Source organism: Chenopodium album, chromosome 7 (assembly GCF_948465745.1).
Source record: "Chenopodium album chromosome 7, dcCheAlbu1.1, whole genome shotgun sequence".
NCBI classification, from domain to species: Eukaryota; Viridiplantae; Streptophyta; class Magnoliopsida; order Caryophyllales; family Amaranthaceae; genus Chenopodium; species Chenopodium album.
The window spans coordinates 3,985,525-4,002,992 of NC_137840.1; the positions used below are offsets into that span (position 1 = coordinate 3,985,525).

A 17,468-nucleotide genomic window follows, 5' to 3' on the forward strand; every position below is an offset into this window, starting at 1 on the left:
ACCCTATAGAATGAACTAATTATCTCCATAATCGTGATCCTTGATATATCTAGTAATTGCACTTATCGAAGACATAACTCCTTCAGTAACCGAAGCCCAAAATCGGTTACCGTGCGTGATAACCGATTCCCAAAACCGATTACCGTGCGCGATAATCGGAACCCAAAACCGATTATCGTGCGCGATAACCGGAGCCCAAAATCGGTTATCGTGCACGGTAACCGATTTTGGGTTCCGGTTATCGCACGTGATAACTGGTTTTGGGCTCCGGTTACCGCGGTTGCCTGAAATAAAAAAAAATATATTAAACCACCACCTTCCCGCCGGCGAGAGAAGGTGGTGGGTCGTCATAGAGGAGGGTATGGTGGGTTGCCGATCAGGGTGGTGGTGGTCATTGCCGATCAGAAGGAGTTGTTGGTTGATGGGAGGATAAAAGGTGGTGAAGTAATAAGGGTACGATTGTCCATTCACACCAAGTGTTGGCGGTGATGATCATTTTTGTTGGCGGTGTTTAGCAATTCACTTAAATAATTGTTACGGAGCAAAATTAGGCCTTGTTTGGTTGGAGGTAGGAAGTATAAATTATCATGGAATCTCGATTTCTATGAAGTTGTAATTCCTACGAATTCCCAAAAGTTGTTTGGTTGAATGTAGGAATTTCTGCTTTTCATGGGAAGTTCCACTTACCTAAAGGGGACTAGGTAAGTGAATTCCTCCATTTTATGGGAAATACAACTTTCTAAAAGTTCCAATTCCTACATTATTGGCAACCAAACAAGTATGCATTTATTCATTTCCTAGGAATTCAAAATTTCCATGAATTTGTTTGTCAACCAAACAAGTCCTTAGTATTTAGTACTCCTGGAGTACCCAGTATTGCATTCCAGAGCCCAAGTCCTATTAAATAAATGTATGGGATTAAAACTCAATTCACGAAATTAAAGCATGCAAAGCTAAATTTGACAAAATAACAACTTAGGAAAAGCAAATAACATGATACTAACTCCATATATATATATATATATATATATATATATATATATATATATATATATATATATATATATATATATATATATATATATATATATATATATATATATATATATATATATATATATATATATATTTTATTTTTATTTTTTTTTTGACAAGAGATACTAACTCCATATATAAAAAGAAAGGTAGATGAAAAAAAATCAAATCAAATCATTTCATTTCTTCTCCACTACTTTCACTTTCTCTCTCTATTTGAACTAGTCCTGGAAATTTCTTCAATGGTGTCCATTGAAGGCCAAAGTCAACTTCAAGATCATTGTAAAAAACAACATAATAAATTACTAAAATGCACATCAAGAGACGTAAGTGTTTGTTTAATTTTATTTATAAATTATGGGTAATGTTATATGTAGCCCTAAGGGTTATATTTAAGCATTAAATATACTCTTGGAAATTGTATAAAATTAGGAATTCATGACAAAAACACGCGTAAATCGATGTTATTAGTGTTTATATTTTGATGATTTCTTAACTTTTTACGATTTTCAAGTGTAAATCTAATGCTTATATATATGTAGGCATAAGGGCTATGTATAACATTTTCCATAAATTATTTCCCAATCATACATTTATAATGAAATTCTAGATGAAAGAATTGCATATTTAATTTAAAAACAAAAATTATAAATAAGTTCTTGTTATTTTGATAAATTTTGTTTCTAGAATTGTGTTATTCAGCATTGAATATTATGTTATTTTGATTGTGAAGTCAGATTTATATTTCTAAAATGTGTTTTGTTATCATTTTCTTTAAATTATGTTATTTTGCTTAATATATAATGTTATTCTACTTAAAATCTAATGTTATTTTGGGTTGATCATCATGTGTTGTTTTAGTTTTTGGAAGTAGATTTGTTTTGACAGAATTATTTCACGTGTTTCTAAAACACCATTTTAAAATTTGTTTCATAACTGATGATATTTTGTTTTAAGCTTAATGTTATTTTATTTTTGTCATGTGTTATTTTAATGAAATCCTAACTTTTTGTTGTTTTGTTATTTTAATGTATCCTTTATTATTCTACTTAACTTTTGAGTTAAGTTATTGTTATTTTGTTTAATATCTTATGTTATTTTTAGTGGAAGTTTAAGTTATTCAGTTATCAAGTTATGTGTTATTTTATGTAAAACTTTGTGTTACTTCGTACACAAATTGATGTTATTCTATTTAAATTCTATTGTTATTTTGTTTTAAACATGTGATATTCAAATTAACCATATCTTATGTTCTTCTATTTTAAACTAGTGCTATTTTTAATTTACAAAAATATTCTATTTAAATTCTATTGTTATTTTGTTTTAAACATGTGATATTCAAATTAACCATATCTTATGTTCTTCTATTTTAAACTAGTGCTGTTTTTAATTTACAGAAATTACAATCGGAAGAAAAAAATTGATTGAATTCACATATATTGAAGAAAATAGAGGAAACAAAGTATAGCAGGAAGAAAGAGGGGAAAACTAGGAAGAAGAAAGGGATAATAAAACAACGCCGTTTGACCCTGGAGTAGAAATTGCGGTTACAGAGTACATTTTATTTTTACTATGTATGGCCGGAGTAATTTTTTTTAACAAAAAGCTACAATTTTATTATCTCTTTCTCTTCTCACGGTCCTCACCTAAATTCATTACTACTTTATTTTTACTATCATTATTTTCTCCCGTCACATTCATTAGATTTCAATAAATTATCAAATCCACTATATTTCTTTTATCATTTTTTAATACTCCAATAACCCCACTTATCTCTTATTTTATTTAAGTCAATTAAATTGTATTAAATTATATGTGCTGGTCAAAGTATAACACTTATTAAAATACGGAGTGAATAACCCAAATTCAACCCAATTTGATTCATTTATCCTATTTTGTAATGACGTTAAAATGATTTTGTAGGGTTAATATAGTAGTACAAATGTATCGACTGATCTAAAACTATTTTACATGATACCATATAGTAAAAGATATACTCAACTTAGTAATATAAATAGTGAAATGTTGTGATTATTATGCAACATGTTGTTCACACATTAAAATTGGATACTTTAAAAAATTTACATATGGTAATTGGTAAACCTAAGGGCACATAAATCTAGTAAGAAAAAAAAAAAGCACATATAACCCACACTTGTTTTGTGATTAACCAACACTTGTTCCTCCCCAAAAGGCACTAATCTAATGAGGTGGTGGGCTAAAAAGTTCCCATCCCCTCTTAACATGAGACCATTGCATTACATGTCTACATCAAAAGAAAAATAAATTTAAAGAGAGAAGGGAGGACTTGAAAGATCGAATCAATCTCCATAAGGTCTCAAACCCAAATCATCATACTCAAACGACTCAAATTAAACGAAAATTGATCTAACTTGAACATAAATGATACCAAAACTAGATGACTTGAAATTGATTATAGCTTAAATTTATATGTTTTCCGCAATAAGCTAATTATTAATAGATTTGAAATTAATGTTTCCACAATAACCTAGTTATCAATAGATCTGAAATCAACAGTTCACACTTTGAGAAGTACTAGTGATTAGAAGTAATCTCTCATGCAACCTCCAGGAGGCCACCATAAAGGTGGCAACTGGCAAGTGGTATATTCCTCATTTTATTTATTTTTTGACAAAGAGAACTAACAAACACTAAAAGGACCACGAAATAGAAAAACGACGACGAGCATGACCCGCTAGCCAGTGAGCCGGTAAGACCCAAGACCTAGGAACCTTCCGAATCCTGCAGGCCGAGAATCTCTTGATTGCATCTCTGATAGCTTCCAAAAGCCAAACGCAAGAAATATCAGTACCACCAGGCCTTGACAGAAGGGAAACCACCTGAGCACAGTCCGTATAGACCAACACCCGATCAAAACCCCGACGCTTAGCCATCCTGAAAGCCCATAAGCAAGCTTGAAATTCAGCTTGCAACGCTGAGGCAACCCTAGTGGCCCTCAACCCACCCCCCAACACCAAGTCCGAGTGGACATCCCGGAAGATCCATCCAATACCAGCCGTATTATCATTACCATTCCAAGCTCCATAAAAAATAAGGCAACAGTCAAGAGTATCAGACGCTGAGCCTCTAAGCCACCCTTCTCCCAAGGGAGAGGACAACCCCCAGGGCTGATGAGTCGAGAGTCGAATCTCCGAGACAGCCAGTGCATCCTCCCCCCGAGAAACCCAAGTCGCGGCTAAACACAAAATTAGGTTAGGAGAAACCACTGCATACCGGAAAATCTTATTATTACGAGAGACCCAAACTGCCCACATAAAACAAACAAAATAGGAGAGATTAGACCAATCCTTGCCCACTTTGAACCTTGTAATCGTGTCAGTGAACCAAACCGTGAATGGATCTCCCCGTAACGATGAACGTGAAAATCCCAGAGGACCATTAACAAGCAGATCAGAAACAAACTCACAGTCTCGAAAAACGTGTGACGTCGTTTCGCAACATTGACAGCAGAAGACACACACAGGAGTGACCGGCATCCCGTGCTGATAAAGGATAGAGGTGAGAGGCAAAGCATCATGTAGCAACTTCCAGACAAAAACCTTAATCTTCGGAAGCATAGAGAGTCCCCAAAACTGCTTCCACCATGTATCTGAGGCAGGAACGCTTGCCACTGTATCCATAGACTGTCGAACCAGCATGGCATAAGCAGTCTTAGTGGAAAAGCTCCCGTCTCTTGTAAACTTCCAGTAAACGAAATCATCCATGATACTGAAAGGCCTTTCCAGAGACAGAATCCTTTGTGCAGAGACAGAATCAAACAGGCGATGTATCATAGAGGTATCCCACGCGTATGTACGCGGATTAATGATAGAAGAAACATGAGTCGGCAAAGACGACCCAACCACTGATTCCTTGAATTTGACTGGGCCACCTGGAACCCAGTCATCTTCCAAGATTCGAACCTTAGACCCCGACCCTACTTTCCAAAAAAGACCGGCAGAAAAAGCAGACATACCTTCCATGAGACCACGACAACCCCAAGAAGATCTAGGAGTACTTGCTGCCCGAGAGAAACCCAGAGAAGGATACTTGGAAAGTAAAACCCTTGCAACCAAAAGCTGGGGATGATGCTGAATACGCCAACACTACTTGGCCAATAAGGCTGAATTCAACAATGACACACTCCGAAGACCCAAACCCCCCATTCCTTTAGGGAGATGCAGGAGGGCCGCAGAGCAAAACGCCAAACCCCTAGAAGTAGGCGAAGACTTCCACCAGAACCGAGCCAGCATTCTATCGATCATATCACAAATCGAGGTAGGAACCTTGAAAACCGATAGAACATGATTAAACGAGGCTACCAAAATCGAATTGATAATTACGAGTTTGGCAGCGGCTGATAAGCGAAGCGAAGTGAAATCTGCAAGACGTTGAGCCACAGAATCCAATAGATGTCCAAACGCTTCAACCTTACTTCTACCCATGTCAACGGGGAGACCTAGATAGGAACCTAGCGAATCTTGGCAATGAAGACGCATACTATTTGCCAAAGCGTCACGATAATCCGTCGGAGTATTGGGACTAAATTTTGCAAACGACTTCTGAAGATTAATCATTTCACCCGACATGTCACAAAACTCCTTTAATAGCAACATTACCTGGTCGCAAGAAGCCGGAGAAACACGAAAGAAAAGGAGAGAGTCATCCGCAAAAAAGAGATGAGAGATCGGAGGAGCACCCCGGGAAATCCGAATTCCTTGAATAAGAGATATATCTTCAGCTCTACGAAGCATAGCAGACAAAATCTCCATACATAAAACAAATAGATAAGAGGATAACGGATCGCCCTGGCGAAGACCGCAGAGGGGACGAAAAGCTGGAGAGGGGTCTCCATTGACCAGAACTTGAAACGAAACGGTAGAAACACATTGAGAGACCAAGTGGATCCAATAAGGGGGAAAACCAAAAGCCTGTAAAACTTGACGCAGAAAATCCCACCGAATACGATCATAGGCCTTGTTCATATCAAGCTTAAGGGCTGCAAAAAAACTTTTTCGCGCTCTAGATTGATTCATATAAGAAAGAACCTCGTGAGCCACTAAGCCGTTGTCAGACAGAAGTCGACCAGGGACGAAAGCATTCTGAAACGGAGAAATCAGGTGCGGAAGCACAAGGCGAAGTCGACTGGTGAGACACTTCGTTATACATTTATACGTACAGGACATTACACAAACCAATTGGTCGAAACTGAGAAACGTATTCAGGACGGTCTACCTTCGGAAGCAAGACCAGAAACGTTCGATTCCATTCCTTTAACATATAACCATGAGCGAAGAAATATCGAACCGCTTCTATAACAGATGGGCCCATTTTTTGCCAGTGCTGCTTAAAGAAAGCAGAAGAATAACCATCGGGCCCAGGAGATTTATTATCCCCAATTTGAAACATAGCCTTCTGTATCTCCAAGTCAGAAAAAGGACGAAGCAAGAGGTCCTTATGGTGTTGAGATAGCGTGGGGAGGTGTAACTGATCCCACCAGGCAGACTTTGGGATAGGCGTTGATGAAGAAGGAGTGTAAAGATCCGAATAAAAGGAGGAAATAAGATTGCGAATCTCATGAAGATCCGAAATCCATTCACCAGAAGCATCTTTAAGACTATGAATACCATTACGGCGACGTCTAGCTTGAACGGTGGAAAATAATAATCTAGAATGACGATCACCCAAGGCATCCCAACGGACCTTAGCTCTCTTACACCAATAAGAGTAAGCCACCTGGGCTGCTGCTAATTTCTCATTGCGTAAATTGAGAAAAAGCCGACGATGTGACCTATGCTGCAAATCTGACTCCAAATCCCCTATCTCAGTAGCAAGGGTTTTCCAATTTATGCCCCAAAGTTTTCTATGAGAAACACACCAAGCTAACAAAAGACCTTTCATTTTATTTATTTATGTATAGTATTTTGGTCAAACCTTAATTACTTGATAGAAAAGAAAGCATAAACACATGAATTTGTCAACCCATAATGTGACATACATATGCACATATCTTACTCGATCTTTATCTCCTTAGTTTTATATTACAACTCAAGTACACTTATACCAAATCATACATTATAATTAAGCGACTTAACGTAACTTCCAAGTTATTGTCTTAATCTCCTCCATATATCTCCAAAGTTAACTTAAGAAAAATAAACATAGTAAATTCACATTAATCTAGCTTTAAACATGGAGATTAATTCATACTTGTACAGTATACTATCATTAATCATAGCTCTCTACCTATTAAAATACCACTTTCCGAAAAATTTACAAAAAAGCCCTCCGAGCCCCGCCACATGTCTTCCCATAATTGGTCATTTCCACATTCTCAAGGAGCCATTTCACAAGACCTTAGCCAACCTTGCGGACCAGTACGGTCCAATCCTCTCGCTCCGGTTCGGTTCACGTCCGGTTCTCCTTATTTCATCACCCTCAGCAGCCGAGGAGTGCCTTGCCAAAAACGACGTCGTTTTTTGCAACCGTCCGAGTGGATTCCTCACTGCAAAACACTTAGCCTATGACTACACCAGCCTCATTTGGGCTCCTTATGGACCTCACTGGCGAAACCTACGGAGGATCTCCACCATCGAAATCTTCTCGTCTCACCGGCTCAAGCTACTCGCCAGCATACGCTCCGATGAGGTGAGGTTAATGATCCAAAGATTGTTGCAAAAAGTTAGTACGTCGTCGTCATCATTGGAAGTCGTTGAAATGAAGCCGTTGGCGTACGAGCTTTCGATGAATGTAATGACAAGGATGATATTTGGGAAGAGATATTATGGAGTTGATGATAAGGAGAGTGAAAATTTTAGGAAAATGTTGGCTAAAATGCTGAAGTTGTTTAATGATGCTTGTATAGGAGATATGGTGCCATGTCTTTGGTGGTTAGACTGGTGGAAAGAGAGGGAGCTAAGGAGATTCGAGGCGGAGCGAGGGGTGGTTTTGAGGGAGGTGATGGAGGAACATAGGGAGAAGTTGAAGGTTGAAGGTGGAGATAATGGGAAGTCAATGATGGTTATGAAGCCCTTGATCCAAGTGTTGCTTAAGCTACAAGAGTCAGAGCCAGAGTATTACAAGGATGATATCATCTTTGGCATCATTTTGGTATGTGTTTTTTTTTTTTTTTTTTTGAAAATAAGGATGCAATATTAAGTTATAGTACAATTTTATTTATTTATTTACTTCTAACAATTTATTTCGACCACATTAGAAAGTTGCAATAATTTAACTTTTACAATACCTAACGATATATACTAACTACAATATATTAATATGATCAACCACTTTAAATTAGTTCATATACTTGTACAATTTAAAGATATTATATACCTAGTGACAAATTTGATAAGATTTTATTATTATTATTATAGATGTTAAAAGTTTTTTTTTTAGCATATTTTATTGAAAAATGTTAGTTTTTTTATTGTTCACCTCAAAAATTAAAGTGTTTTGTCTAATAATTGAAGTTAAGGGGATTATAGGACAATCGTTATCTAGATCAAAAGAGAACTAAACTGATTTCTTAGCTTGTTAAAATTTTATAAAAGATGTTCAAGTAACAAGTTGTCTATATAACAGTATATTCAATTCTTCAATCTTTGTGTATATTTTCAGGATCTACTAATAGGATCATCAGATACATCAGCTGAGACAATGGAATGGGCATTATCACTCTTACTCAACCATCCTCAAGTTCTTAACAAGGCCAAAGCCGAAATCAACAATCATATAGGCTATGAAAGGTTGCTCGAAGAATCCGATCTTAACCATCTTCCTTATCTACGATGCATTACTAATGAAACACTCCGAATGTACCCCCCTGCCCCTAATCTAGTCCCTCATGAATCATCAGAGGACTGCACCGTTGGAGACTATCATATTCCTCGAGGTACAATGCTGCAGATCAACATATGGGCTATACAAAATGACCCAAAGATTTGGGATGATCCTACAAGTTTTAGGCCTGAGAGATTTGAAGGAGTGGAAGGTCATAAGATAGGATACAAAATGATGCCTTTTGGGTCTGGTAGAAGGAGTTGTCCTGGAGAAGGTTTGGCTACTCGAATCATTGGACTAACCATTGGCTCGTTAATCCAATGTTTCGAGTTGGAGAAGGTTGATCACAACCTGGTTGATATGACCACAGCGCCTGGGTTTAACTTGCAGAAAGCCAAGCCATTGAAAATCTTGGTTCGCCCATGTTCAGCTATGATGAAGCTAGTTGATCAAATGTGACATTGTCAATTGATCATATGAAAATTACTGCATTATTAGTGTGAACTTGGCTTACTAATAGAGAAATCTTCTTGTACTGATGTAAATATGTAATGATTTTATAATATGCCTTAGTTGATCTGTAATTTATCTTGTCATAAAAGTATAACACGACTAGTTCTTTCCTTTTATTATTATTGGACGGTGCATTTGACAAAGCCAAAAGAATATAATTATTGTACAAGTCATTGAAAGGTAACATTATATCACCTTCTATAGAAATCTTCAATGGGCCACCATATAGAAGCTCGTGTTGAAGGCAAGTTTGATCACATACAAGCCTAAGTCGGTTATAATGCTTTGAGACTAGTGGATTGGAGTAGTAAATCCTATTTTTGGAAATAGTATTAATCGATGCTTTTGTTAGACGGTCTTAGAAATCATCTAATAACATGTTCTGTTTAGTGGTATTGTTTTCCACTCTTTGGTGTCTTATTGCGAATTCTCAAATAACATTATGTTATTAACTTTATATTACAGTTTTATTATGCAAGTTGAGCACAAAATGGTTTCTTATTGTAGAAAGCAGGGTGGACGAATTAAATAGATCATTAATTATGATACATTTAATCATTTTGACGTCTGAGAAAACAACAGCAAGAACAGTCTTTGAAGAAAAAGCTTTATTGCAAGCAGAAAAGTTCATACATAAAGCCCGGTTTCGAGTGCTAATTAACTTTCAAAATGGAAAAGGTCAGCATAACTAGTGCTATGCCTATAAATAAAATGCAAATGGTCCTATATTGGAGTGGATTGGGGATGGCCTGGTCTGAAATTTGTGGCGATTGTCTAGGAAACATAGCAGATAAACTCACAACAATCTCTGATTATCGGTCTCTCCGATTGGTTTGTCAAGATTGGGCGTCGACTTTGCCCAAGCTTCCAACCCACCGTGTAGCTATCCCTCCTCTGCTCATGCTGCTTGAACAACAACTGCAGGAGCCTGCAGGTTCACAAGATAAAAGATGCTGTCATTTTATTAGCATTATTTCTGATGACAGCAAATACTATGTGAACCTTCCTGAAGTTTTTCCTCCTCACCGAATTGTTGGCTCATCTCATGGCTGCCTTATCATAGTTGGGTTAACCGGTGAAATCTTTTGCCTAAACCCAATTTCCAAGGACAGGATTAATTTGCCTCGGCTCTCTGATTTCCCTGATGTTGAATTGTTCGATAATCCTGAGGCCTATTACAGGATAAGCAACCAATACGGATACCCACAAAACCTGAGTCTAACTCAGATGAGAGACTGGTATGTTAAGAAAATAATATTGTCCTGTTATCCTGCAGATGGAGCTGATTGCATCGCCCTTGCAATCATTCAATCTGGCAGTCAATTAGCTTATTGCAAAAGGGGCGATACACGTTGGAATTTTGTTCCCTTGAATTTTATACCTGATGCACACAGATCCACTGAGGATGCTGTATATTACAATGGTATACTTTCAGCGTTATCTTATGGACTTTATGGAGATGAACTGACGATTTGTGACCTTCGTAGTTCTGAGCCAACAACCAAGGTGATCGATGCTCAAATTCCTCGTGCAAAGCCTGATAATAGGCTGCACGATTATCTTGTCAGCTCTGAGGATGATGATGGGATATTACTTGTATCGCGGTATATCAACAAAGACGTTGAAAATGTTGTTGTTTATAAGTTTGATACAATCAGTAATTCATGGGTGTCACAAGAAACATTACATGGTAAGCTGCTGTTTCTGGGGTTGAATTCATCCTTATCATTTCAGGCTTCTGATTTTTGCAGCTGCGAAGAGAGTATATACTTTTCAGATTATGTTGCAAAGGAAACTGAGTACATTGATCCTACTCCTATATGGTTTACACCCAATCCATGGTGGAAACACCCTTGGTCACGTGGGTCCCGTGACCTAGCCAAAAAAAAAATAAAAAATTGAAAAAACAAAAAAGCTGAATGAAGGAATTGAAAGGGGAAAAATCAAAACAACATTGACATAATACTCCGTAACATACTCTTCTCGCTACACTGACACCACTGATTCGCTGTCTCCTACCACCGCACCGCCCCGCCGGCCGCCGCACCTTCCACCCATCTCCGTCCGCATAGCTTCACTCCACTCCTACAACCTTCTTGTGTGCCCTTAGACTCTTCTATGTAACTTAATTGATTTTTAAGTTTTTAATTTCGTATTATACACGTTGATTTTGTGGTTAATTGAGTTGTTTATATTATTTAATCTAGTCAATTAGTGTGTATGTTCTTTGAAATTGTTAATTTGTTATTAAATTTATCAAATTAGGGAGTTAGGGTTTCTGATTTTTTTAGGAATTGATAATATTAAATTGCTGATTTTTTTATTCTTTGACATTGATATTACGAATTGGCAATAGACTAGTAAAATTGATGATTTCATATTTAATCTATGAAACTAGGGGTAAGATTTAAGAACCTAGGGTTTCTGATTTTTGTTTTGGAATTGATTAGTCTGGATAATTGCTTTCCTGACTTTTTTGAATTTGATATTAGTAGTGGCCAATTGGATATAGTGATTAGTGATTTTGAATAATTGCTTTGAATTTGTATATGTTCAATGCTAAGCTCACTATTAGTGTTTTAGCTATACTTTATTATCAAGTTAGTGTGTATAATTAACTTGGATTTTTGAAGCAATAGTGGTTTGCTTAATCTAATTGATAATGTAACTTAATTTTCATAATGAAAAGTAAAAAAATTGTGTGATATCACAAGTTTCTTTGGTCCGAAAAATCCCCCTCCTCCACAAAATCCTCCTCCTCCAAATGTTGAACGTTGAATGATTGCTTGATTACTTATATAGAGAGATATATGTTAATGTTGACATAAATGATATTCTAGATCAATATTAAAACATGAAAACTCGTGGAGAGTAATTGTAATTTTTTTTTTTTTTTGTTTTTTTTTTGTTGTAATAAGGATATTTATTACTTTTGGAATGTAATTTTTTTTAAAAAAATAATTATTAGTTTTTATAATATTGTTGCATTAATTATTGATTAGTAGTTGGTGGTGACCCAGCACCCGAAGAAACCTGGATCCGCCAATGATGGTGGTTTGTGTGGTTGTTGATGATGAAGGTTGTGGTGTTGAACTGTTGATTATGATGGTTCATAATCAGCTTAACCCATTCTCCTAATTTCCCCCCAAAACACCCTTAATTCACAATTAGCAATTTGTCTTTAGGAGTCCGTGCCAAGCAAGTTGGTTGCATTTTTTCTGATACGGAGGGAGTAATAGCTTGCAAATGTGATCCATTTGTTCTCTACTTGTGATTTTTACTTGTTTACTCTGATGCTAAATGTGATTTTTAATTCCTTGTAGCTTTTAACTACTGCATTGATGCTGATCTACTCAAACTCAAACCCAAAGAAAAGGCCAAGACCTGATTGGCAAAGGCCATTGCCATTGAGGAAGCATGTAAGAAGAAATGTAGTTGTTGAGGTTGATGGGGAGAGTCCGAGTGACAATCATCTCATTAGAAGAAGTTGGGATGACATGGACCATGAAATATTGGTTAGCATTATGAAGCGATTGGGTCTGAATATGCTTCTCCTGTCAACTTGCTTAGTGTTCAAGTCCTGGCTCAATGCCACCCTCGATGCACTCTTCCCACCATGCCATGCCTTCGATTTGCGCGATTGCTCTGTGTTCAGCACTACATCTCATTGCCAATATCCGAAGCGCAACAGGTTGTGGAAGATGATTGAGCTTCATCTCAATCGCAACCTACCCACACAACATTATTATACAAGTCTTGCACTCCGCCACAGGAACTTAACTATATATGCCTATCGTTTCATTGCTCAAAGGTAAGCTTGCTTGTCAAATTCCTTCCTGCATTTCCCCATTACTTACTGCAGGTTTGAGTTTTTGGATATAACTAGTTTTTGCCCCGAGCAATGTCCTGATTAATTTGGTTTCCATTTAATTTTATAGATTAATCTATTTTAATAGATTTGATATAACACCTTCTATGATGATGATTGCAATGACATCAAGCTTTGGCCTTGTAGGTTGCCTTCAATTACGAGCCTGACTATCTGCAACATTGGTTTGCCTAAGCTACTTAAGTTTCGGGATTTTGCATCATGTTGGAAAGGTTTGGTAGAAGTGGATTGTGATGCATCATGCGTTCGAGGCATCGGTTTGCTCTGGAATCAAATTCATAAATTAAAGTTGTATGGTGATATAAAGGTGCATGAAGCAATTTCTATTGCAAATGATTTTCCTTGTCTCACACATTTGTCACTCAAGTATTGTAAATTAAGTGACGATGGTCTATCACTAATATTGGAAGGCCAAAAGAATCTCACTTACCTTAATATGACTCATGCACGTGTTGGTGGCAAGAGGAATGCCAAGGATTGGGATAAAGACCTTCTATTGTTGGCAAGCAAGATCCCACAATTCTTGAGATGTGAAATGGGAAATTGTCGCTCTTGTTTTCCCTGTTATCGTCCTTCTTGAAGCGTGATGCAGTTGATATTGCTTGGAAATTTTAGCAAACTCAGGATTGAATTAGGTTTCTTCCATTGTGATTATGTCATCAGTTTGCTATTTACTACTATGAATTTAATCTTAATTGGATGTCGTTTGAAATAAAACTAGATTTATGCCCAAGCGTGTTTTGCTATTTACTAATATGTTCAAGCTAAATTGTTGATGCACCCAAAGATCTTCAGGGGGTTCCAAATTGTTGATGAAAATTGATCTAATGCAGGCACCATAATTGTTTAACTAACTTCGAAAAAGTCAAAAATATGTGTATATAGAATGCGATGAAAGTATAAACACATATTTTAAGTCTGCAAAATAACAGAGTCAATAATTGATACAAATGTAAATATTTGATTCATCATATTCTATAATTGATACTTATGCAATATAACAGTCAATAATCATAAACACATATCTAATACTTTCACTGATTCAACCTCCACAGATACCAACGGGTTCAAATTTCTCAACTGAGGGCCGAATGGGGTTTGATCTTGATCAAGATTTATCATTTAAAATGGCACGGCACACGGATGTTATCCTTCATTCCAGGTTTTGAATAGTAATCAAAGATTTTCTGTGCAACTTGCCTACATCTCTTTTTAGGAAGATCACCCATTACAGAAATAGCTGCAATTCCCATAACATCTCCTGAACCAACACTCCCACATAATTTGTCTATATTAGCAAGAACACATACCGTTTCAGCACAATTCTTTGTTTGAAGGTGAGAGAACATCATTGGATCATAGAGACGAGCAAACTTATATGTTTCTCTTTTCTTCGCCTCATCCTCTGATCCCATATACTCCTTAAGGATTTTTTCTAACTGCTCAAGTGTTGTTTGATTACCGCGATGATACAGTACATTCAGAAGATCTGGTCGAGCTGCATTGAGTCCTGTACATCCTCTGCAGAATAGCTCAACAATATGCATTCCTGTAAAAGCGAGATGTTGTTCAAAAAGCAATCGAGTCATCTGTTTTCCTTCCTCAATGCCATTTACAAAGTAGAGTATTTGTCCTAGAGTCTTACGATATATCAAGTTTGTTTGATACAGTCCCCTGAGGGCATCTACACTTGGACCCCAGACGTCAAACTCCCCTAAATCAAACCTTTGACCGGTAAATCTCTTGTAATTTTCCTTTATATGCTCTTGTGCTTTTACCCAAGAGGAAGCATCTTTGGTAAACAACCTTAGCATAGAGGCAGCATAGTAACAACCAGCACGGTTTAATTCGAGTGAATTTCTCACAACCCCTACTGGATCAACAATTTGGGATCCAATACCAGCTGAAGCAGACTCGAGGTCTGAAAGTGTTAAAGGGTTTCCAGTGACAGGTCTAGCAGAACTGGCAGGAAAGACTCTTGTACTAGGATCTGATTCGGATTTTAAGTTCCATGCCAGCAGCAACACATCATAAGCAACTTTTTTTGTCATTGCTACAGAAATCCCTCTGATCACTCGTTTGATCGCTTGAGTTGTTTCTTCTTTAGAGAGAACTGTGAGAGGGAGTGCATCTTCAAATAAGACCATATCATCTGTCCAATCGTCCTTCGAAAAATCCTGCATAGCAAAGTCATTGAGATCTTCGTATCTCTCTAGACATTTGAGTACTGGCATCCTGGGTGTTGCCATGTTTGCCACAGAACTAATATTTCATGAAGAACAATTATTAGGAAGCAAATTAAAACGATAAATAAAGAATTATTAAAGCAGCAAACGAGAGGGGGGGAGGGGTAAGGGAATCCCCCTACCTCTCAAGCATTTTGTATTTAGTGGGGCTCGAAGTTGTGACTTCAAAGTCACAAGGCGAGTTTCCTACCAACTAAAAGATTTTGAAATTGTGTGATTGTTAAATGGAAAAATATGTTAAATGGGTATTTGATTGTACACTAGTACCACATAAGATATTTCAAGCATTAATGTAGAGCAAAATTATGAAAAATGTTCGGACACTTAGACACATACTCGCATACACCCGAGTACCAGAGTGGAGCTAGGCTATAATAAAACTCTGTTTAAAACATTATAATTACTCTGCCAGACTTCTTAAATCATAAAGTGTGATGCTTTTAATGAAATGAAGGCCAAAAACAGAAATAAACAAAAAGCACATAAATTAAACATAAGGTGATAGGGATTTCTGGAATGTAGAGCAAACAATTGGGAAAAAGAATGAAGAGATGAGTCTATTTACCCAAAAAAAGAAAGAGATGAGACGAAGCTCAAGATGTTCGTCGGTAGTCGAAGACGGATGGCGGTGATCGGAGACAGGAAGTTGCTACGAGATGTTGCCTGATCAAGTGTGGAGTGACACTGCCACTGTATTTGTCTAGGAGGAAAAGAATAAGTAACTACCAAGTAATCAAGTATGGTGGACACTTTGTCAAAAAAAAAAAAAAAAAATAAAAATAAAAATAAAAATAAAAATAAAAAGAAGAGTACGGTGGACAGCATATGCCCATTACCTTAATGAAAAGAAAAAAAGGAAGAAAAGTAAAGGGGTTAAAAAATTAGGTGAAACATTTTTACCAGTTAAAGCACTAAAGGAGTAAAGGGAGCTCCCACATTTTTTTATTTTTTTTTTTAAAAAACAAATCGATCAGTGACACATGTTTATAATGAGCCCCTCATCCAAAAATCCGTTAGATAGTGGTGAAATTAAATTGTTTGATTTCTTTTGTGGTGATATAATAAAAATTTGAGTTTATGTGGTGTTATAATTCAGTTTTTTTTTTGTAAAATTATGGTGTTATTTTCTTATTTTTTTCGTATTAAAAATAATGTTAAAATCTAATTTAAGAATACTCCCTCCGTTTCAAAATGATGTTCCTATTTACGGAAATAGATGCAAATTTTGATCCATCTTTGACCGTAAATATCTTTAATTTCACACTAGCAAAAATTATAAAAGTTAGATATTAATAATCTACTTATCAAAACGAATCAAACTAGATCCCACGTGACTATATTTTTTCTTATAGATTAAGAGAAATTTAGAAGATTCTCTCTTATTTTTAAAAAGTCAAAGATTCTAAACAGGAATATCATTATGAAACGGAGGGAGGACATATATAAAACCATCCATTATGATAGTTCAATACATCAAAGACCATAATAGTTAAATTCAAAGAACATAAGGTTGAATGTAAAGAACGTCAGCAATAAAACATGTGCAAGATAAACAAAAACTTAGAAAAAGTACATAAGGGATAAAACAAAACAACATGAAGAATTCATATATGAAAACCTTCAAGGTGATCATCATAAAAAAAAAAATGTTTATTTAGTGATATTGTGGTAATATTGTAAATATGTGCTATTTTATGGGCGTTTATGAGTAGAATCGCTATTTGAATTAGCGGTTTTCCCTATGAATAAACAAAAATTGTTTATGTACAAGATCAATGGGGACGCCCTCTTTGTATACGGTTATTATTATTATTATTATTTTTTTTTTTTGTTTGAATTTCAGTTATTATTAGTTTGTATGCTGTAATTGTTGGTTTGTATACGGTTGTAGCATATTTGATATAATTTTTTTTTTAATTGAATTTTAGGTATTTTTACTTGACTCAAATTGCTAAAAAGTTCTTTCATAAATGTGAATCTAG

At 36.2% G+C, this 17,468-nt stretch overlaps 3 protein-coding genes and 1 pseudogene across 5 annotated transcripts; 3 read left to right on the forward strand and 1 right to left on the reverse strand.

Moving 5' to 3' along the window:
* The first annotated feature begins 7,713 nt into the window (after positions 1–7,713).
* Positions 7,714–9,297, forward strand: LOC145639897 (cytochrome P450 81Q32 pseudogene; annotated as a pseudogene). The gene is made up of 2 exons (XR_014114937.1): positions 7,714–8,166; positions 8,677–9,297. The product of XR_014114937.1 is annotated as a cytochrome P450 81Q32 pseudogene (transcript).
* Positions 9,298–10,020: 723 nt separating this feature from the next.
* On the forward strand, positions 10,021–11,883 carry LOC145639898 (putative F-box protein At5g55150). The gene is made up of 2 exons (XM_081691222.1): positions 10,021–11,174; positions 11,802–11,883. Exons 1-2 carry the CDS (start codon positions 10,021–10,023, stop codon positions 11,881–11,883), a joined length of 1,236 nt encoding a protein of 411 aa, XP_081547348.1.
* On the forward strand, positions 11,302–13,961 carry LOC145640807 (uncharacterized). The gene is made up of 3 exons (XM_081692042.1): positions 11,302–11,449; positions 12,675–13,162; positions 13,367–13,961. Exons 2-3 carry the CDS (start codon positions 12,693–12,695, stop codon positions 13,818–13,820), a joined length of 924 nt encoding a protein of 307 aa, XP_081548168.1. The 5' UTR covers positions 11,302–11,449; positions 12,675–12,692; the 3' UTR covers positions 13,821–13,961.
* A 171-nt stretch (positions 13,962–14,132) lies between these two features.
* LOC145640808 (uncharacterized) lies at positions 14,133–16,452 on the reverse strand. Of its 2 annotated transcripts, none has more exons than XM_081692045.1 (2): positions 16,052–16,452; positions 14,133–15,417 (listed from the first exon to the last, which is right to left on the reverse strand). In XM_081692045.1, exon 2 carries the CDS (start codon positions 15,385–15,387, stop codon positions 14,359–14,361), a length of 1,029 nt encoding a protein of 342 aa, XP_081548171.1. In that variant the 5' UTR covers positions 15,388–15,417; positions 16,052–16,452; the 3' UTR covers positions 14,133–14,358. The 2 variants fall into 2 exon arrangements, with proteins under 2 accessions (XP_081548171.1, XP_081548170.1); XM_081692044.1 differs by having other exon boundaries at positions 14,133–15,502.
* Between the last annotated feature and the right edge of the window lie 1,016 nt (positions 16,453–17,468).

Coding starts and splice junctions, on each gene's coding strand:
- LOC145639898 (XM_081691222.1), top strand. CDS start 10,021: ATGGAAAAGGTCAGCATAACTAGTGCTATGCCTATAAATAAAATGCAA. Junction 11,175..11,801: donor ATTGATCCTACTCCTATATG/GTTTACACCCAA, acceptor GGAATTGATTAG/TCTGGATAATTGCTTTCCTG.
- LOC145640807 (XM_081692042.1), top strand. CDS start 12,693: ATGCTGATCTACTCAAACTCAAACCCAAAGAAAAGGCCAAGACCTGAT. Junction 13,163..13,366: donor TATCGTTTCATTGCTCAAAG/GTAAGCTTGCTT, acceptor TTGGCCTTGTAG/GTTGCCTTCAATTACGAGCC.
- LOC145640808 (XM_081692044.1), bottom strand. CDS start 16,311: ATGCTGTCCACCGTACTCTTCTTTTTATTTTTATTTTTATTTTTATTT. Junction 15,503..16,051: donor TCATCTCTTTCTTTTTTTGG/GTAAATAGACTC, acceptor ATGAAATATTAG/TTCTGTGGCAAACATGGCAA.